At 44.0% G+C, this 17,382-nt stretch overlaps 1 protein-coding gene across 1 annotated transcript; it reads right to left on the bottom strand.

Annotated features, from left to right (window-relative positions):
- Positions 1-2,667: 2,667 nt before the first annotated feature.
- On the bottom strand, positions 2,668-17,013 carry PLD4 (phospholipase D family member 4). The gene is made up of 11 exons (XM_009101693.4): positions 16,859-17,013; positions 13,803-13,892; positions 11,368-11,603; positions 10,503-10,686; positions 10,064-10,184; positions 9,581-9,708; positions 9,211-9,411; positions 8,660-8,799; positions 5,564-5,729; positions 4,440-4,536; positions 2,668-3,161 (listed from the first exon to the last, which is right to left on the bottom strand). The coding sequence occupies exons 1-11, from the start codon at positions 16,859-16,861 to the stop codon at positions 2,962-2,964; spliced, it is 1,566 nt and encodes a 521-aa protein (XP_009099941.2). The 5' UTR covers positions 16,862-17,013; the 3' UTR covers positions 2,668-2,961.
- Positions 17,014-17,382: the final 369 nt, after the last annotated feature.

Here is a 17,382-nt window from a genome sequence, read left to right as displayed (position 1 = left end):
AATAGAATAGTTAATTTAAAGGGGCCCACGATGATCATTCAGTCCAATTGCTTGACCACATAAGGGATGACCAAAACATTGAAAAAACATTGAGGTTATTCAGGGCATTGTCCAAATGCCTCTTGAACACTGACAGGCTTGTGGCATTGAACACTTCTCAAGACAAGTCTGATTTAGTGTTTGACCTCTCTCTTGTAAGGAAATGTTTCCTAGTGTCAAGTTTGCACCTCCCCATATGCAACTTTGAACTATACCCACACATCCCAGCACTGGATACCAGGAAGAAGGAACTGGCATCTCCCTCTCCACCTCTTCAGGAAGCTGCACCCCCACCATCTACCCTGCAACTAAAGCTGACTTTTCTGGGCCTCTGCAGAGAGCAGATGTCTGTGAGTCAGTGCCCATGGCCCAAGAGCTATCCTCTAAGGATTGTGGAGATATCAATGACTGTCAAGAAATTAAGTGTGCCCTGATATGGCATAAATGGTAGATGAAATGTTTTCTCAGTACCTGGAATAAAGCAAGGAAGATTTGTTTATCTGTAACAACTGGGAAAGGAAAATCCTGGGTAATGGCAGGAAAAAATGTGAACAGATAATACTGAAGTTTTTGGAACAAGCTGGTGTCTAAGGTGGCTTTGTGGTCATGTCAGTACTCATAACCCCTGGAGCCAGCTAGGATCTGTCTTGCTGTCTCCTGCATTGCTGTAGCAGCACTGTAGCCACATGGCACTGCACCAAACCAAGATCTTCCAGAGGTGATCCTGCTGGGGGAGCAGTGCAGCAGCTCCTCCTGAAAGCCCCTGCAGTAAAGCAGTGACAAAAATCTGAACAGCCTACAGTCAGACTAGACAATTACAGAGTGTCCTGAGCCAGAAGGGATTCACAAGGTCCAGCTACTGGCTCTACACAGCACAACCCCAAGAATCACACCACATCTCCAAGAGTGTAGTTCAAATGCTTCTTGATGTGACAACTTTCCTGGGGAGTCTTTCCAATGCCCAACCTTTTTCCAATAGCCAATCTGCCCAAGGATGATGCTAATAAATGCCACTGGAGAACCCAGGATACATTTGGTATAGTCCTTAGCTTGGAGAAATCACAATCTAAACAAAAGAGATGAGTAAGAGATGAATGGGTAAGAACTATTATTAACCTTATTTCATAAATAGAAAAGAACTGAGACTCAAAGCCTGGTTATAACTTACATGTCTAATAGAAAACAAATAAGAATCAAGGTATGAACAGGCTTCAAAAGTCTCACAAGAAACCAGGGAAATACCCCCAAGTTCCTCGTAGATCCAGTTCATTGTATTAATTGTAAACTCCCCCCTCACCTTCCCATATGTAGAGGAAAACCAACAGTGAAGTCAGTAGAGAAAAGAGAAGAGCACTCTCCTAAGCATCCATTTTTTCTTTTATAAGCCAAACTTTAACCCACCTGAGATTTATAGGGCCATAAGAAAAATTCTGCCACCTTATCCAGAAACTCTGTCCCACTGAACAACTAATCTAGCACTGTCAGATTTGAGCTCCTGAACAGAAGAGAAGGAAGTTTTCTTCTTTTCCCGGCGATATCTAGCCCTGCCAAAAGAGAAAACACAGCTTGGAGTGCCATCTAGAGGAGTGCGCTCCTCTACAGGAAACTTTTGTTGAGTTGAGGATGTAACGTCTCACAAAGATTTTCAAGCTAGCTCTAGTAAGGAAAGAGGGTGTGAGAGCATGAAAAGCCCCTGCATGTTCCTCAATATTTTGGCATGTATGTGAATACTCCCAAAATTTCAATGATATCTGTACATACAACTACATGTCTTTAAAAATCTGCCACAGTAACAAGAAGCATTGATTTGTAATGATGGATCAAATACTCCAAGGAATCATGGAAGTGTATGAAGAGATTGCTAAGGAGCAGCCTGGAAACCAAAAAATGGAACATTTATGGGGGTCAACTCTAAAAGTCCTTATTTGTGTGGGGATTTTTGTGTATGCACAGCCCTGGCAAGGCTCATGGAGCTCCAGCCCAGTGTCAATCACTGCTGGAGCACAAGCCCTGCTCTCCTTTCCTGTCTCCTCATAAAGTCACCCAGGGCAGAGCTGTGGTGGATAGGGGTATCAGCACCAGATGGCTCAGGGCTGTGCTCCCTGGGTGACTGCAGGAGGAAGGGCAGCCCAGAGACTCAGCACTGCTCAGGGCCAGCACCAGGGCAGCCCAGAAGGAGCGAGGAGCCTCTCCAAGCACTGCCCACAGTGCAGTTGAGATGCCCCAGCCACAACAGCACCCACGAAGCAGCTTTGCCCTGCTCCCCATCCTGTTTGCTGCACAAGACGGACACTCAGACATCCAAACACCCCCAGACACTCGAGGTTCCAGGGAAGCTGAGTTGGAAACTGGCCCCAAAGTTTAAATCTCAGGCATTTATCTCTAGCAGCTAGCCCCAACACTTAGAATCTCTAATTTCTTCAATCAACATTAATCCCTGTATCTCTAAATTCTAAATGCATTTAAAAATCTGCCCTTGCTATTGTAGGTGATCATATACATGGCTGAAATGTTAAGGTAGTCTGGAGTTTATTAAAAATGTTTAAACACATGTAAGCAAACACTGTTAATGGAACTTTTAGGTTGAAATATATAGTTTCTAAAGATAGAATGGCAGAGAAATTATGATCTGTGTCTCTGATGTTTGCTTTAATGTCAGACAGCTTTCTTACAACATTGTATGCATTTCATTAACTCTGCAATGAGATAATCACACAAAAAAATCAAACACCACACACTGACTAGTGGTTTTGCAGGTAGAGTCAACTACAAGAAATTCTCATGTCACCAATGTGGATGCCACGAGGAAGTGATTTCTCTGACAAAGACAAAAAGAAGAGATTTCCTTGATTTGCACGTGAGCAAGATTCAAATGCATTTTTTTGTTTCTATTTTAAGTGCACATTTCAATTCACTTCAGGTCTAATCCCAGTTACAGTCTTTCTGTCCCTGCACATCTTCCAGATTCACCGCATATTTGGAATTCCAGTCTCGCTCAAAAATATCTTTCAGCTGTTCCTGGACAGGCTGCTGCCTTCTTTGCAGGTTGGTCAAATTCTGTTTGATAATTAGTCCCACGCCAGCTGTGTCAGTGAAGTAGTTTTCTGACCAATTGGAAGTCCCTGTGCAGTGGAAAAGTAGCTGATTAGAAAACATTCATTTTCCAGTGTTCTGTTTGATCTCTGGGCTTTGTTGATTTGCTCCTTGACTGCAAATCTCATTAGGACCAACGAGGCAGCTAAAATCAGGTCACCTCCTTCTTATGCCAGACCTCAGGTTTTGAAAACTTGGTATTAACTGCAGCCCTGAAGGTTCATAACCTTCTGATTCATTACAGCCTGTACAGACTGAATGCACAAATCTACTCATAAACATGGCAATAAAGTGCAATATTTGAGTATTAAGAGAAGTAAAAGCCAGTGTTTGACAGGGGATTCAGTGTCTAAAGAAAAAAGTCTTTAATTTACTTAATTCTCTTCATTTGTTAAAGGGAAACAAAAGGAGAAACTGGACTCCTGCTCAATAAACCCTTGGGAGCTGTTCTGAGCTTGACACACAAAGCCTGCTTCTAAACCAGGCAAAGCTGGAAATCCAGCTGCAGACATTGTCTAGGGCTCTCTCCAAAGCTACCTCAATCCAGACAATCAAGCACTGTGAACAATGCACATTTTGTCACTTATGCACTTCCCCTCGTGATCGCCTTAGCCGGAAAAATCTGTCAATTCCAGAAGGTGCTTAGGCATGAAAACAAATCACCTGCCTATCTGCCTTCAAGTGTAAAACAAGTTATTAAAGTATTGAAGGCAACTGGAGCTGTAAACCCTCAGCCAGTTGAAGATCAGGCTGTTTGCTGGTGTGTATTGCTGGGAGGATGAGCTGGCTGAAATGACAGAGCACTTTCACGTTTCCTATTTTGAGGGTTCCTAATAAAAGAATGAAATGTAAACACCATCTCGGCTTTCAGGAACAGCACACAGTTGACATTACTGTTTTCTCATTTCCTTTCCTAGAATTCTGTTCAACAAACAGTGCATAGAATTAATTCCTCCCAGCAGTTCCTTTTTATTAAAGCACTCTAATGCTATGTACTGGAGCACCAGCTATCCCTGTGTCATCCTGAGCACACAGGCTGTGAAATCCCCACTGTGCTGTCACAGGCTGTGCTCTCAGCCTTGTCACACTCTGCTCCTAATGGTTCACAATCATATGAAATAATCTCCTACTGAACTTCACCTACATTATTTTCTCCCTTTCACATCTGTCCTTCTTTACCTAAGACAGACTTTGCTTTATATGGCAAAATGAGGTATTTTTTTGGTATTGCAGCTGATCCTATCTCAGCCTCAGTGCAGTAGATCTGGAGATACTGTGATACACATTTGGAATAATGGAATACATACCAATGTAGGCTACTTTATCAGTGACCATGTACTTGTTGTGATTCACTCTCCCATGAGGAATGTTTGTGTGATTGAGAACAGGAACAATGAAGAGTTTCTGGAGGGAGAGGAATTAAAAATATTAACACAAATACTAGAGTGAGGAACAGACGTCATGATTGGACACTGCATGTTTGCTATAGTTTCAAAGAATAGAAGAGTGTGGGAAGAACAAAAGAGAACATACTGCACTCTGTTATTGAATAGACCACAGAAGAGATTTTGCTCCTATCCAAGAAAACTAGCAAATAATACTTCCACTATACATAAAACTGGATAAGCAATTAAGATCAGATACAGAAAATGTTTGCCTCACAATGTTCCATTAGTGGCACAGCTATTATCATTACAGGGCAGACAATTAAATGCAGTTTTAGGCAGCTGTTTAATAGATTGCATTTACCACTGATTGCTGCTCTTATTTTGTGTGAGAATGGGCTGATCACAGACACAAGGGGTACTGTAGGCAAATATAATGCCTAACTTTTTGTGCTAACTCTTACCAAAATCTACGTTTCCCTTTTATTTTTTTTTTTTTCTGAAACCCACTCCTCCTCCTGTAATATTTCTCTGTTGTGATTACTGCATCATGTTGGGAGCATCCACACCATCCCCACTCCACCTGATGCATTCCAGCCTAATGCCTATGGCCTGTGTGCAATATTTAGTGTTCAAGAACAGATCTATCTGTATAGGCAGACAGCAGAGCTCTCAGTTTTAGCAAACTGATACCAATTAGATCAATTTAACATATTCCATGCAGGAAAAGGTCTCTGAGAGGAGCACTAAGTTATCATATAAACTGTTACTGTCACAGTGCTCAGCAAAAGCAGCTGCCTGGATAATGTCTCAAGTGCCGCAGCCAGGCACATACCTGTTATCACTAGCAGCTTTAAATAGCTGCTTCCTCAGAAGTTATATATTGGGCCTATTTTCACAAAAACAGGAAGCAGTCACTGCAAAAGCAGACAACCTGCTTCTCTAAAAGCTAACATTTGTACACACAAACAGCAACTTATTCTCAGAAATCAGTGTGGGGCCGTAGCCTCAAGCTGTCTTTCCAAAATCAGGTTTCCTTCTCATACCACGTCGATGCTGATGTGGGCGTGTGGGTTGTCGAGAGCACGCAGGGACCTCAGGTAGTGGAGCATGGCTGGGTCAGTGTACGCCCAGCAGCTGACCAGGAGCCGGACCTGCACTCTGCGGTTGAAAGCTGCACGTCTCAGGGCATTGTCAATGGCTGGCCAGTATCTGCAGGAAAGGAGGTGTGTGCAAAAAGGGATGTTTGTTTTAAACAGTTCCCTAGAAAGCTGTGAAGTTAAGCTGAGACTAGGAGTGATGATGCACAGATGGGATTTCTGATCTCTAGCAAGTGAAGCGCTTGTGGCTTCCCTGGAGGTACAAACAAGGTTTCTGTCTTCTACCAAGTCTGTTCTTTTCACAGAACGTGTTTTGAGACCTCCAGACCCTGCCAAATTGGGGTGAAATTAATTCAAAAGTTTAAAGCTTAGTAAAGTGCACATACACAGATACAAACAGCATGGTGCCACTATGCTTATCTCCTTAGGAAACTAAAGATAACAATAGCAACTCCAGGGTAAAGCCAGTTCATACAGCACAAAGTAAAAGGGTACTGCAGAGCCCAGAGGAAAGTCTAAGAACCATTTTGCAGAATATGGCTTTTTCAGGCCACTGGAGACTGTTTCCAGTGTCTGCAGTGGTCCCTTGCCATCAGCCAGCATGGGCAGGCTCCATCCCTCCCCACCCCTCCCTGTCCTCACTGTGTGTACCCAAGGTAATGGACACAGCTGTGCCCTCCATGTTTCCTGAACATGGGAAAATCCATTTTCCTGACACTTGTGTTGGCTGTAGCTATGGGGAACATTTTTAACATCCTTCACCCAGCTACACAACACTAAGAGCTGGACAAAGTGCATCCCAGGGCTGGTGACTCCAAACACCCAGGTGGCATTTTCATCGCACAGATCCTAACAAATGCTGCACAGAGGGAGACAAGCATGTTTAGTCCAGATTGGAGGGCTGATACAGAGAGAGGTCCAGCATTTGCTCACAGTCCCATGAGCAATGATGAATTAATTTGCCTAACTTAATCCTTTTGGTCTTATGTACAAAGGCCTGAATTCTCTGCTCCTCCCCCGTTCACCGTCCTATTGCGATCAATGGCCTGGCCACGTGCTCTGAGGCTCAGACTTGACTTACAGATCCTGAAAAGCTTGGAAAATCATGCTATTTGAAATGCAACTTTTGAATGGTTTCAATTTTTTAAATATATCAGTTTCTAGTTGATTAACACTCAGGCATTGGACAGCAGCTTTGTTTCCCCTGCCTCAGCTGCTGGAGGAACCTAACCTGAACTAATCAGCTTCAATTCATGGCACTACAGCTGGTTGCTGTGGAGATAGCCCGAGGCCCTGTGCCACTTTCCCTGGGCCTTTCAAACTCTTGTTTGCATCTGATCAGCCCTAGATGTCACAAACTGTGGATTAAGCCTTCAGGTGAAGAATAAGGAGTATTAATGCACTGAATCCTAATGGGGAAAAGAGACTTTCTGGGAACTTATTCCCAGAAAGATGAGTGGGTTCTCAGAAGATGAGAAACCCAGAGACTCAATTGTATTACATATAAACTGAAAATCCTCTGAGGTGTTGGATTCATTAAAGATATCCTCCAAGTAGAGGCTAGTCTCAAGATTTGGTTTCTTGGACAGTAGAATTATCTGTGTCTCTCTATTGTCCTAAAATCTTCCCATAACACACCTATGCCTCAGCTAAACAGAGGCTTTACTCAGTTGTGGCAGAGGGACATGATGCATGGTATCATTCTGGCTGAATGGCACCTAGAGCTCACCCTATTCACCAAGACATGTTGTACATAACTTTCACTTGAACTTCTTGTTCAGATCATTTAGTTGGTTGGAAAACTCAGGAATGTTGTAAACAGATAATTCAGAGTACTTGGTTGCACATAAACATCCCAATTCAAGCATATCTAAGAGGATTTGGGAGTCTTAGTGCTGCCCCATGACTGTGTACCTTTCTGTGCTGCTCAGGTTTGGGTTCATGTGCAGAGTCTGCACAGTTCTGCTGTGGCCTCGGGCAGTCTCTGGTGGTTCACCAGACTCAGGCTCAAGGCCAGGCTGGATGGGGCTTTGAGCAGCCTGGTCTAGTGAAAGGTGTCCCTGCCCATGGCACAGGAGGGGAGAAATGGAATGGTCTGTAGCTCAAACCATTCTATGATTCTGTGATTCCTCCAGATCACCACTATCACCTGATCGCTGAAACTGCTGCTGGAACTTAAATGGAATTATTAAAAACAAAACAAAAACCCCAAACAACAACAACAACAAAAAAAGCCCTCAACAACAGCAACAAAAAACCCCACCAACCACCAAACAAACAAAAAACCCAGAAGCTTCTTTTAGAGGCTGTTTCAGCTCTCACTGCAATAGTCAGGAGAGTCAAGAACCACCCTCTAAACTATTGGTCAAGTGCCTCAAGCAAGAAATGGAGCAGGAAGTCAAGACTCTTCTGGACTAAATTTCTGGTGTTCCCTTTTCTCTCTCAATTCATAAAGTTGCTGTGTTGAATTTTGGAGGATGTGGAACCTGACTGTCCTTAGTGTGGCATTTCACAGCTTTTTTGTGGTGTGTAGAGCACGGGAGGGTGCTCCAGAACACCAGCAAAGCACACAGGTATTGGTAATCATCCTTCCTGCAGCATCAGGACTGGAATCACAGAATCCTAGAACTGTTAGGTTCTGGAAAAGACCTTTAAGGTCATCAGGTCTGACTCTCAGCCCAGCAGCAGCACCATGTTCACCACTAAACCATGTACTCAGGTGCCATAGCCACAGAATTTCTAACACTTCCAGGGATGGTGGCTCCACCACTCCCCTGGGTAGTCTGTTCCTATACCAGACAACCCTTTCCATGGATTTCTTTTTCCTAATATCCAATCTAAACCTCCCCTGGCACAACTTGAGGCTGTTTCCTCTCATCCTGTTCCTTGGTTCGTGGGAGGCACAGTCTATGGGATGGTTGTGAATGCAGAGCAAAGCCTCTCTCCATTCTGAATATTTTCATTGCAGAAGGAGGGGAAGTTTTTTGGTTTTTTTTCTTTAAATAGTACAAGTAGCTGACTTGCTCAGGATTGAAATTGTACCTTTTTGGATGAAGAAAACGGCTGGTAGGGAAATATTCCATGACAGAGACATAGACAAACTTCTGTGCCTGACTGATAATACTGAGTATAGCATGGAGGTCATGGGTGCGACCTGCTGGACAAAATGCTGGAGGGGAAGCCTGTAAAAAAAAACAAAAAAGAAAAAGGAAAATACATAGATCAGTGATTTATTTATTTTTTTTTAAATCTCAGACTGCAACTCATTTATGTTTAGATCTGTCAAGTTTTCATTAAAATATCACAAAGCACTTGAGAATGGATCACCAGCTTTCCTCATGCCTTCCATATCCTGCTGGGTCAGATACTTATTGATGTATTGAGGTGATTAAAAGAGACCTTCATGCTGTTCCTGCTATACAATTTGATAGCTTATGCTGGGTTTATCCCTGTCCTTTGAACATTCCAGAGAAACCTAAGGAACAAATTATTATCCACCTGGAGCACAAGCAACTGAAGAGGACTGCTGAAGAAATTTTCCTGCTCAATCCTTAAACAGTTTACACTGATGTGTTATTTTCAAACATACTTACAGAAAAATAGGTTTCTGTCAAGATTCCATTAAATTCTACTTTCAGAGGCTGATGATTGTTAATGTGGGTTGAATAATTAAGAGGCCAAGGGATTGGGATGGTAGCATTAGGATATCCAACCTCCCAGTAGGTACTAAATGTTTTCCAGAGGTCTTGGGCCAAACAGCTGCAGTTATACATCACAGCACCAAACTCTTTCACCTGCAAAGAGAGCAAGCTGTGTCACAGCCCCAGAAGGAGCCACCTCCAGGGGTTTCTTTGCTGTTTCTTCTGCTCTGACAATATTTTTACATCATTACAATTTTTCTCTGTTATCTGCCAGGATATGAATCTTCCCCCAGATTTCAGAATATGCAGCAGCAGACATCACCTGAGATAAAGATCTCCAGTCCATGTTTGCACTACCAATAAATATGTGCTTCATATCTACTATCCAGAATTTGCTATGCAACACTCCTCCTGTCAAACGTCCAAAATCAATCTTTTTCACATGAGCCCCTGAAGAAAGATGGAGAGGGAAAAAAGAGTTTAGATACAGCATGGAGATGGTTCCTCAACAGCCAGAACACACCTGCATGTCTGACTCTTGCAGGCAGTAACAGCTACCACAATTCACAAGCACTCATTCCTGGGAACACAGGAACTTGAAAAACAATATGCAAAATGTGAACTTTCAGAAGATCCTAAAGAGCATGGCAACACAGAAAGAAAGCATGGACTAGTGAGCAGATGGTGCTTGTCCTGTGAATCTATTTAAGCACTAAATCAGAACAGGCCTTGGAAACCAGGTTTCCCACAGATGCCTTTTTGTAATACAGAAGCTGTGAGTGAATCACTGAGGGGAAATAATTACCTTTTTCCTCTAAAAGCTCAAGGTCTCTTGATTTTGTAGCCAGAGTTGGTGAACTTGCTGCAATATACAGAGAGACATTCTCTGCGAGTAACCTCTCAAACCTCTGCAGAATATCTTCACCCTGTGTGGTGAATTGTTATTTTTTATATTTTGTTACAGAAGGTGTAGTAAGATACATGCAAGGACAGTGGCACTAATGGGTGCTTCCTTTGAAGAACCCCCGCACAAGGAAGGTCAGAAATTTCACTTATTTCTGCCTATCTTGACTAAAGGAGGAAAGCTGGACTGTTGCTTCAGAACAGCATGGAAAACCTTCCTGGATTTGCAGGAGGAGTTAAGCAGTGTCTCTGGGAGACAGACCACAGACCCAGCCTGTCCTCTACCACATAGATATGAGGAAAAACAGCCACAGACGTGCTTGCTGCTGATTTTACCTTACCTGCTTGGAAGAGGAGTCATTGACACCAATATCCTTCCCAGTGAGAGACCAATAGTAAGAGGCCACGTGCACTTTTTCCTGGGCTAGATCCAGCAGTCTTGTCCAGGCTTGGTACAAGGGTTTGGCTGCAGTGCTGTTTATCTCGAAGGGTAAGTCATAAGGAACATTTTCCACAAGTTCAAAGCTGCAATGGCAATTTTGTGTTGTGAAGCAAGTGACTGTGACCCCAACAGGACACCAAGCACCTGTCAGGCCACACAGTTGGCCATGCTGGGTGTCAGCCTCCACAGCAAACAAGGTGAGCTGGACAAACAGGCTGGGAGTGCTCTCTAGCCCAAGTTTTTATAGCCAGGCTTCTATTGTTGTACAGTGACCTCCCAAATTCAGCAGAATGGTTTCTCAGTAGCCATTCTGAGCTTTTTATTTTACCGTGCCTAAGATGTGGAGAAGAGCAAACCCCCATAGCTGGATGTTGCTAGGGTGCCCTCTTCACCCTGTCCCAGCACAGACATTCCCTGCCCCTCCAGCCTCTGAGAAAGGCTGCTCTGCCAGCTGGTGACTCTGCTGCCTCCCACTGCTGCCAAAAGGAGGAGGGCTGGAGGGAACAGAGGAGGAACTGAGCTGAGATGAACATACAAGCACAGGACTGGGAGAGGAGCTGTGACACTGCCCTACTGTCCCCTCACAGCAGGCAGCTACCAATTACCCAGTGCCTAAATAGCACCCCCAAATTAGCCCTCGTCCCAAATTAGTGGTGCTTCATCACTTATGATACAGTGGGAAGCGAATAAAACCCATTCTGATATTATCAGTACTGTAGCTATTTCTCCCTCTGTTGATGACTTTGCCATCTAACCTGACTCACCTGCAGGAGTCATTGCATCTGTTGGTGCCCTCCTCAGTTACTGTGGCTCCTGGGAGATCTCCATAGAGTCCTTCTTCCTCTGGGAGATCTCTGTACAGTCCTTCCTCCCCCACCTTTCTGTAAATGCTGACAATTGCTGCTTCTTCTCCGTTGCCATCAGCTGTGCTGTCCATACTCAGGAAGTAAAGAGCCATCAGGACAAGAGCAAGCGTCAGAATCGCCCCTAAGATTTGAAACTAGAACAGAACCCACAGAGGAGAGGATTTAAGTGACCACCAAGGCATTGGTGCACCAGCTAATGGATGGCCACCTGTGCAGGTGAATCAATCTTTTATTTAGTCTTTGAATGAAAGATCTGCTTGCAGCTACTGCCAGGCAGTGCTCCTAGGTGCAGCACTGAAAGTGAGAAACAGTGCTCAAGGTCTGCTTGGACAGGGCCCTGAGCAGCCTGATCCAGTTGAAGATGGCTCTTCTCTCTGCAGGGGGGGTGGACTAGATAACCTTTAAAAGGTCCCTTTAAACTCAAATGAGGTGCAGTGAGAAGGACCAAAACTTGCCAAAATTTTACACATTGAAACCCCAAACTCAGGGAAGAAAGAGACAGGAGAATAAATTGAAGAAAGGAACTGCTAAATAAAAAAAAAAAAAAAAAGAGAAAATTCTGAAACTAAGTGAAAACAATAAAAGCCAATGGGATGACATGACATGCAGGGAAATGGACCAAAGCTTCCCCAATTGATCCTCGTTGAAATGGCAAGATTTCATTCCCTTCCTGAAAGGAAGAATTTCCTGAAACCTTGAAATCAGAGAATCAAGTGGAACAAACACTCTGGAAAGGAGATATGATCAAATAAAGTGCAACTGGTGAAAAAAAAAAAAGAAAATTTGGAAATGGATTGGTGTTGGTTTATGTGAAGACCATGATTTTAGTTGCATTCTTTGGTTCAATTTTTTTGTGCCAACATATCAATTCCTTGTTATTTTTCCCAAATTTTGTGATTAATTTGACATTGATTAGCTTTATTTTAGCACAGGACCGTTGGATGTTCAACAAAATTTCTACCAAAATCAAAATAAGGAAATTTCCAACACAAGATTAGCTGTGAGATTGAGCCAAACATTTCCATGAAAAGGAAATTTGTGTTGTCAGGGGAGAAAAAAAACAGTTCAGAAAGTGTCAGAGGCAGAAGGACATTTTGTGGTTTCTGAATACATACTGGTTTTGTCTTCAAACTCCCTTAACTGAAACTACACAAATCTCATTTATCCATGTGCACAAATCTCATTTATCCATGTCACTCTAGTGTGGTGAGTTAGTTTCATTTCCCTTTTGCTGCACTTTCAATTTTTTTCCTGAATGTAGATAAGAAAAAAAAAAAAAAAAAGTAGCCTGGCTACCTGGTAGCTTCAGATCTGCAGTCCAGCCACTCACATGCTGAAAATTATTGCACCAGGCTCTAAAGGCTGCCTTGAGCTGAGCAGGAAAAGACAACCAGCCACACATGCAGTTCTATTTCCCCCCAGTAATTATCATGGCTGGCTCCCCATGGCACTTAGTGGGAGCTGGAACCATCCACCAGCCTGTGATAGGCACCATGGACCTCAGAGCTGAGCTTCTGAGCTCAGCCTGTGATAGGCACCATGGACCTCAGAGCTGAGTTTCTGAGCTTCCAGGAAGGAGAATTGAGTCTGGGGGTGGTCGTGATGCTGCAGCCGTAAATCTGAACTCCCAAAAGGGCACATGGGAAAACCACACAGAAACCACTTGCCTCTGAAAGTTTCTCTTTCAGTTTCTACGTGGATAAAGCTTCTTGCTTTTAATCTTCTCTGCTTTTCTCAAAATCTACAGTGCTGACATAGATTTCAGGCAGTGATTTGAATAAAATAATCATCTTTAAGCTATCTATCTAAATTTTTGCCCTCTGGCTTGTTCTCTACCTTGCCACAAAAAAAAAAAAATCTCACCTATTTTTAACAGCTCCACATTTCATCACATGAACACATTAGCAAGATTTAGGTTTTAGAAGACATTTCTAAGGTAAAAAATCTATTTTGAAGTCACATCATGGCTGTCACCATGCTACGTGCTGCGATGTCCAGGTACTCTGGGCATCTGAATAAATGAACAAATGAATACATGAATAAATGCTGTGCCAGTGGTGGAAGTGAGTCTGTTTGTATGCGTGTGGTTTCCTTGTCCTGAGCCAGACAGAGCTGCAGGATTTATCTCCACATTACTCCCTCTGGGCAAGGTTTGATCAGGCTACCGGATAAATCAATGAGGGTTTTGTCACTCACTTGTTTACAAATGGGATTGAAACCTACAGAGTTTTCAAAAATGGCCAATAAAATAATTCTCAACCTGTTATTTCTTTTCAGAAATGTCAGCACAATCTCAGCTCTTGTAAGCAAATGTGGTGTATCCCAATAATTACCGTTTTGACGTCTTTTTGATTGTTCACGCCTAATTTCATGTTGGAGGACTCATCAAACATCAGGGAGGTTTTTAATGCTTTTTTCACAATCTGAAAAACAGAAATGGATGCAAGGGGAAAAATAAAGCTTTATGACCACATTTGTGTACAGCCAATTACAGACAAAAAGTGCAGGTTACTGCCACTGCTTTACACAGTGCTCTGAGATTTGAGTATGGGTCTGTGCAACATCCTCCTGTATTATGGGTCTTGAGTGACATTAACAGATTCCAAAGTGACAGAGGGATGTGTCCCCACTGTTTTCCCCCACTGCTCTCTACACACAAAAATCCCTGCAGTAATTAATGTGTAAACAACTGCATCACTGCCTCTTCCAGCCATCCTTCAGCATCCACTTTTGTCCTGTTGCAAGCGAATGTATTTGCCAACAAGCAGTAATTAAATGCAGAAGCAGTGGGTGATAGTGTGCAGCATCAGTCTCATCCTGCATGTGACTCTGTCAGGCTTCTGCTCTCTTCCTGTGCCTGTTGTCTTCAATGCCAGTGTCTCTTCCAGAAGTGACTCTGTTAAGGAGACAGGGACCAGGCTGAAATGCAAACTCCCCTTCTCCCCTGCTGCAGTCATGACTCTAGAAGATAAGTTATCTTCTTTTCCTTCTCAGGCAGTATTTCTCCAATCTTTTTTTACCACTAGCAGAGGCAACCATAAGAGCAAATACCAAAATATGCCAATATGGCAGCAGATGGCCAGACAGGGGGAGTTGGCACTTGCCTATTTTACCTCCTCAAAAAATTGACACATGTCCAGTGCGTACTGAATCATCCCTGCATTGGCAGAGATGAATTTACCCCACAGTGCCTGATGACACTTTTCATTCTCAGAAGCAAGAAGCAGATCCTGGGGTACAGCAGGTCTCAGAAGGTGCTGCCAGATGATAGCACCACCTGTCCAGTCCCTGAATGACTGCTTCTGACCCCTGAGCCACTGGGCTTTTGTAGCCTGGAGGATGAACCTGCTGCACTGGTACTGGATGTGGAGTTGCTCTGTGGGTGGCCACACTCAAACAAGGTTTATGTAGGAAGGATCCTGCCAGACTTGTCCCATCCATCTTGGCATGTGTTCACAGCTGTTGTCACCTGAACTGGGTGGGCTCACAGTATCTGCCCTCCCCAGCAGTAAAGCAGCACGGCCCTACACATTCCCTGCTGCTTCTAGCCCCTGCCCACTCCATATTTCTGGATGGATGCTGTGGCTGCATGGGACAGGCAGGGGTTGGACACAGCCCCAGAGGCTTCCTCGACTCACAGGTACTGGTGGGGCTGAACCAAAGAGGTGGAGGATGTCTTGGAAGACAAGGGAGGCGGGTCTGAAACAGCAACTTGGGGAATGCAGAGAGGGATGTGGAAAGGGGGGGCCTGTGGTAAAAGAGCAGACAAGAGAGAATGACAAAGATGGAAAAGGTGGGGAGGGAAGAAAGGGTACAAACATTCCTGCTTAAAAGCATACTGGAGCTGCATGGAAGAGAGCCCTGTTTCCACTTCAGGAGCTGGTTGTTGCTATCAGCTGCAATCACTATAGCAGGGCCCACTTCCCAAAGCAGTTTTACTCACACTTTTCACTGTCACTTCCTTTTGCTGCCCCAGGCTCAGCTGCAAGCTTTTCCACTAGAAATAGTTACAAATGCTGGCAGGTATGCTTCCATTCTCCCAGCCCTGGAGAAATGGAGTGGCTGCCAGCAGTGAAGGATAGTTGGCCATTCCCAGACCTCTGAAATCCCAGTTCATGTTTTCAGTGTAATATAAAGACCCTTACCCCAAAGAGCTGAGAGCCCAAGCAGATGGGGGATATAACCCACCACACAGAGAAAGGTGTGACAGCAACACACACCAGAGGAAGTGGTCACATTGCAACCCAGAAATCTTAGTGGGACGAAAGGGAGGAGAGAGCAAGAGGGAAGATGTGAAAGAGTTGGGTAGAAAGTGAGGCAGAGGTATTTTAAAGGAGGAGAAGAAAGGCATCTTTCAAACAAACAGCAGCAGCCCTTCAGGCTGGGCCAGGAGAGCCCACTGAGGCTGCAGGTCACACTCCACAGCTTGTGGCTTTGGCACAGCTGTCCCAATGATCTGGGCTGGCCAGGAACAAACAGCCATGTGTGCTTCTCATCACAGAACTGGAGCTGAAAGGTGTTGCCTTGTCCCTCTATCTCCCTTGTCCCTCTATCTCCCTTGTCCCTCTATCTCCCTTGTCCCTCTATCTCCTGAAGTCCCATCTAGTGACCCAGGCAGTGTCTTGGTAAGGAACTTCAGATGTCAATGCTATTAGAGCCACATGATGGTCTCAGATGGATGGAGCTTACCAGAAACAACTTGTTTCACTTCTCTTTTTCAGCAGCAGTTACAAAATGTCTTCCAAAAGCAGCATTTTTCTTAAAATATGAAGGTAAACAGATTTCATATGTGCTGTGATAGAATCATCAACCATTCTGTTCAAACAAAGCCCTTCTTAAAGTTTTTGACTGGTGATGGGTTGAAGTCCCACCTGCCGTACAGAAGTTGTGAGAACTGCTCTAAAACAGTTTAATTTTCAGGAAGGGAAACATCTCAGACACAACCAGAATTCCTAAGAATAATACTGTAGCTAGTCAGCAATTAACTACAGCTCCCTCAAAGCTTTCAGGGCCCTACCAGCTGCCAGTTTCAGTGAATTTTTTTTCATTCAGACTGAATGAAGTTCATCCAAGAGCAATAAATATAAGCACTACTTAGCATTGCTGCACAGGCTGGGGCACCAGCTAATGGCAGTCTGCTGAGTACCCACAGGACACTGCTGGTTATAACATTATGGTTGCTTTCTCCTTGCCTCCAAAGTACCTCCAAAGTACTTTTCTCCACCAGCAACAAATTGTGTCAGACTTTGAATTTCAAACACAAGAATGTGATTTTTCACTGTACCAAATCCTCCCCAGGGGCAGTTTGAAGTTCCTCAGATGAACAAGGTGCATTCATCTCTCCATGGTCGCCCCCCAGCTCCCTCAAGATGAAGACAAAGGTACTCACCATCCTGGAAGGTCTCCTCCTGTGTGGATGTCCCCCTGCACTCTGATGTTACTCCCAGCCTTGTGTACAAAAGGCAATACTCATGCTCTGTCAGCATATTTGTTTAGGCTTCTTCTGGTTTTCTCCCCTCCTGCTGTAGATCACTTCCTCTTAGACACTGAGTTTCACAGCATGTGCTGACAGGGTACTAAGTTATCCTCCAGTTGTTGTGATCCAGTTCTTAAACTCCAGGTCCTGACCTTCACAGGTTTGCCATAACTTGCTCTGATGGATGGCAAAGCTCCCACTCAGTGGTGGAAAGTCAGAGTCCAGATCAGCAGGAGAAGACACTGGCTGGAAGGGCTGCTTGGCTTTGGTGCTGTTAGCAGCCCAAACATGGCTCTATTTTCACTTCACTATTCTTAACCAGAAGTTTCATTTGAAGCAGGCAAACAAACCCTCCAAAACAAACTCTCTACAAAGTTTTACTTGAAAGCACTTTCCTGCTCAGTCATGCTTGGACAAACACAAGGGAGCAAGCCAGC

This window comes from Serinus canaria, chromosome 5, assembly GCF_022539315.1.
Source record: "Serinus canaria isolate serCan28SL12 chromosome 5, serCan2020, whole genome shotgun sequence".
Lineage (NCBI taxonomy): Eukaryota > Metazoa > Chordata > Aves > Passeriformes > Fringillidae > Serinus > Serinus canaria.
Note: the sequence above shows the minus strand (reverse complement) of the source record. Positions and strands in the feature narration are given on the sequence as shown.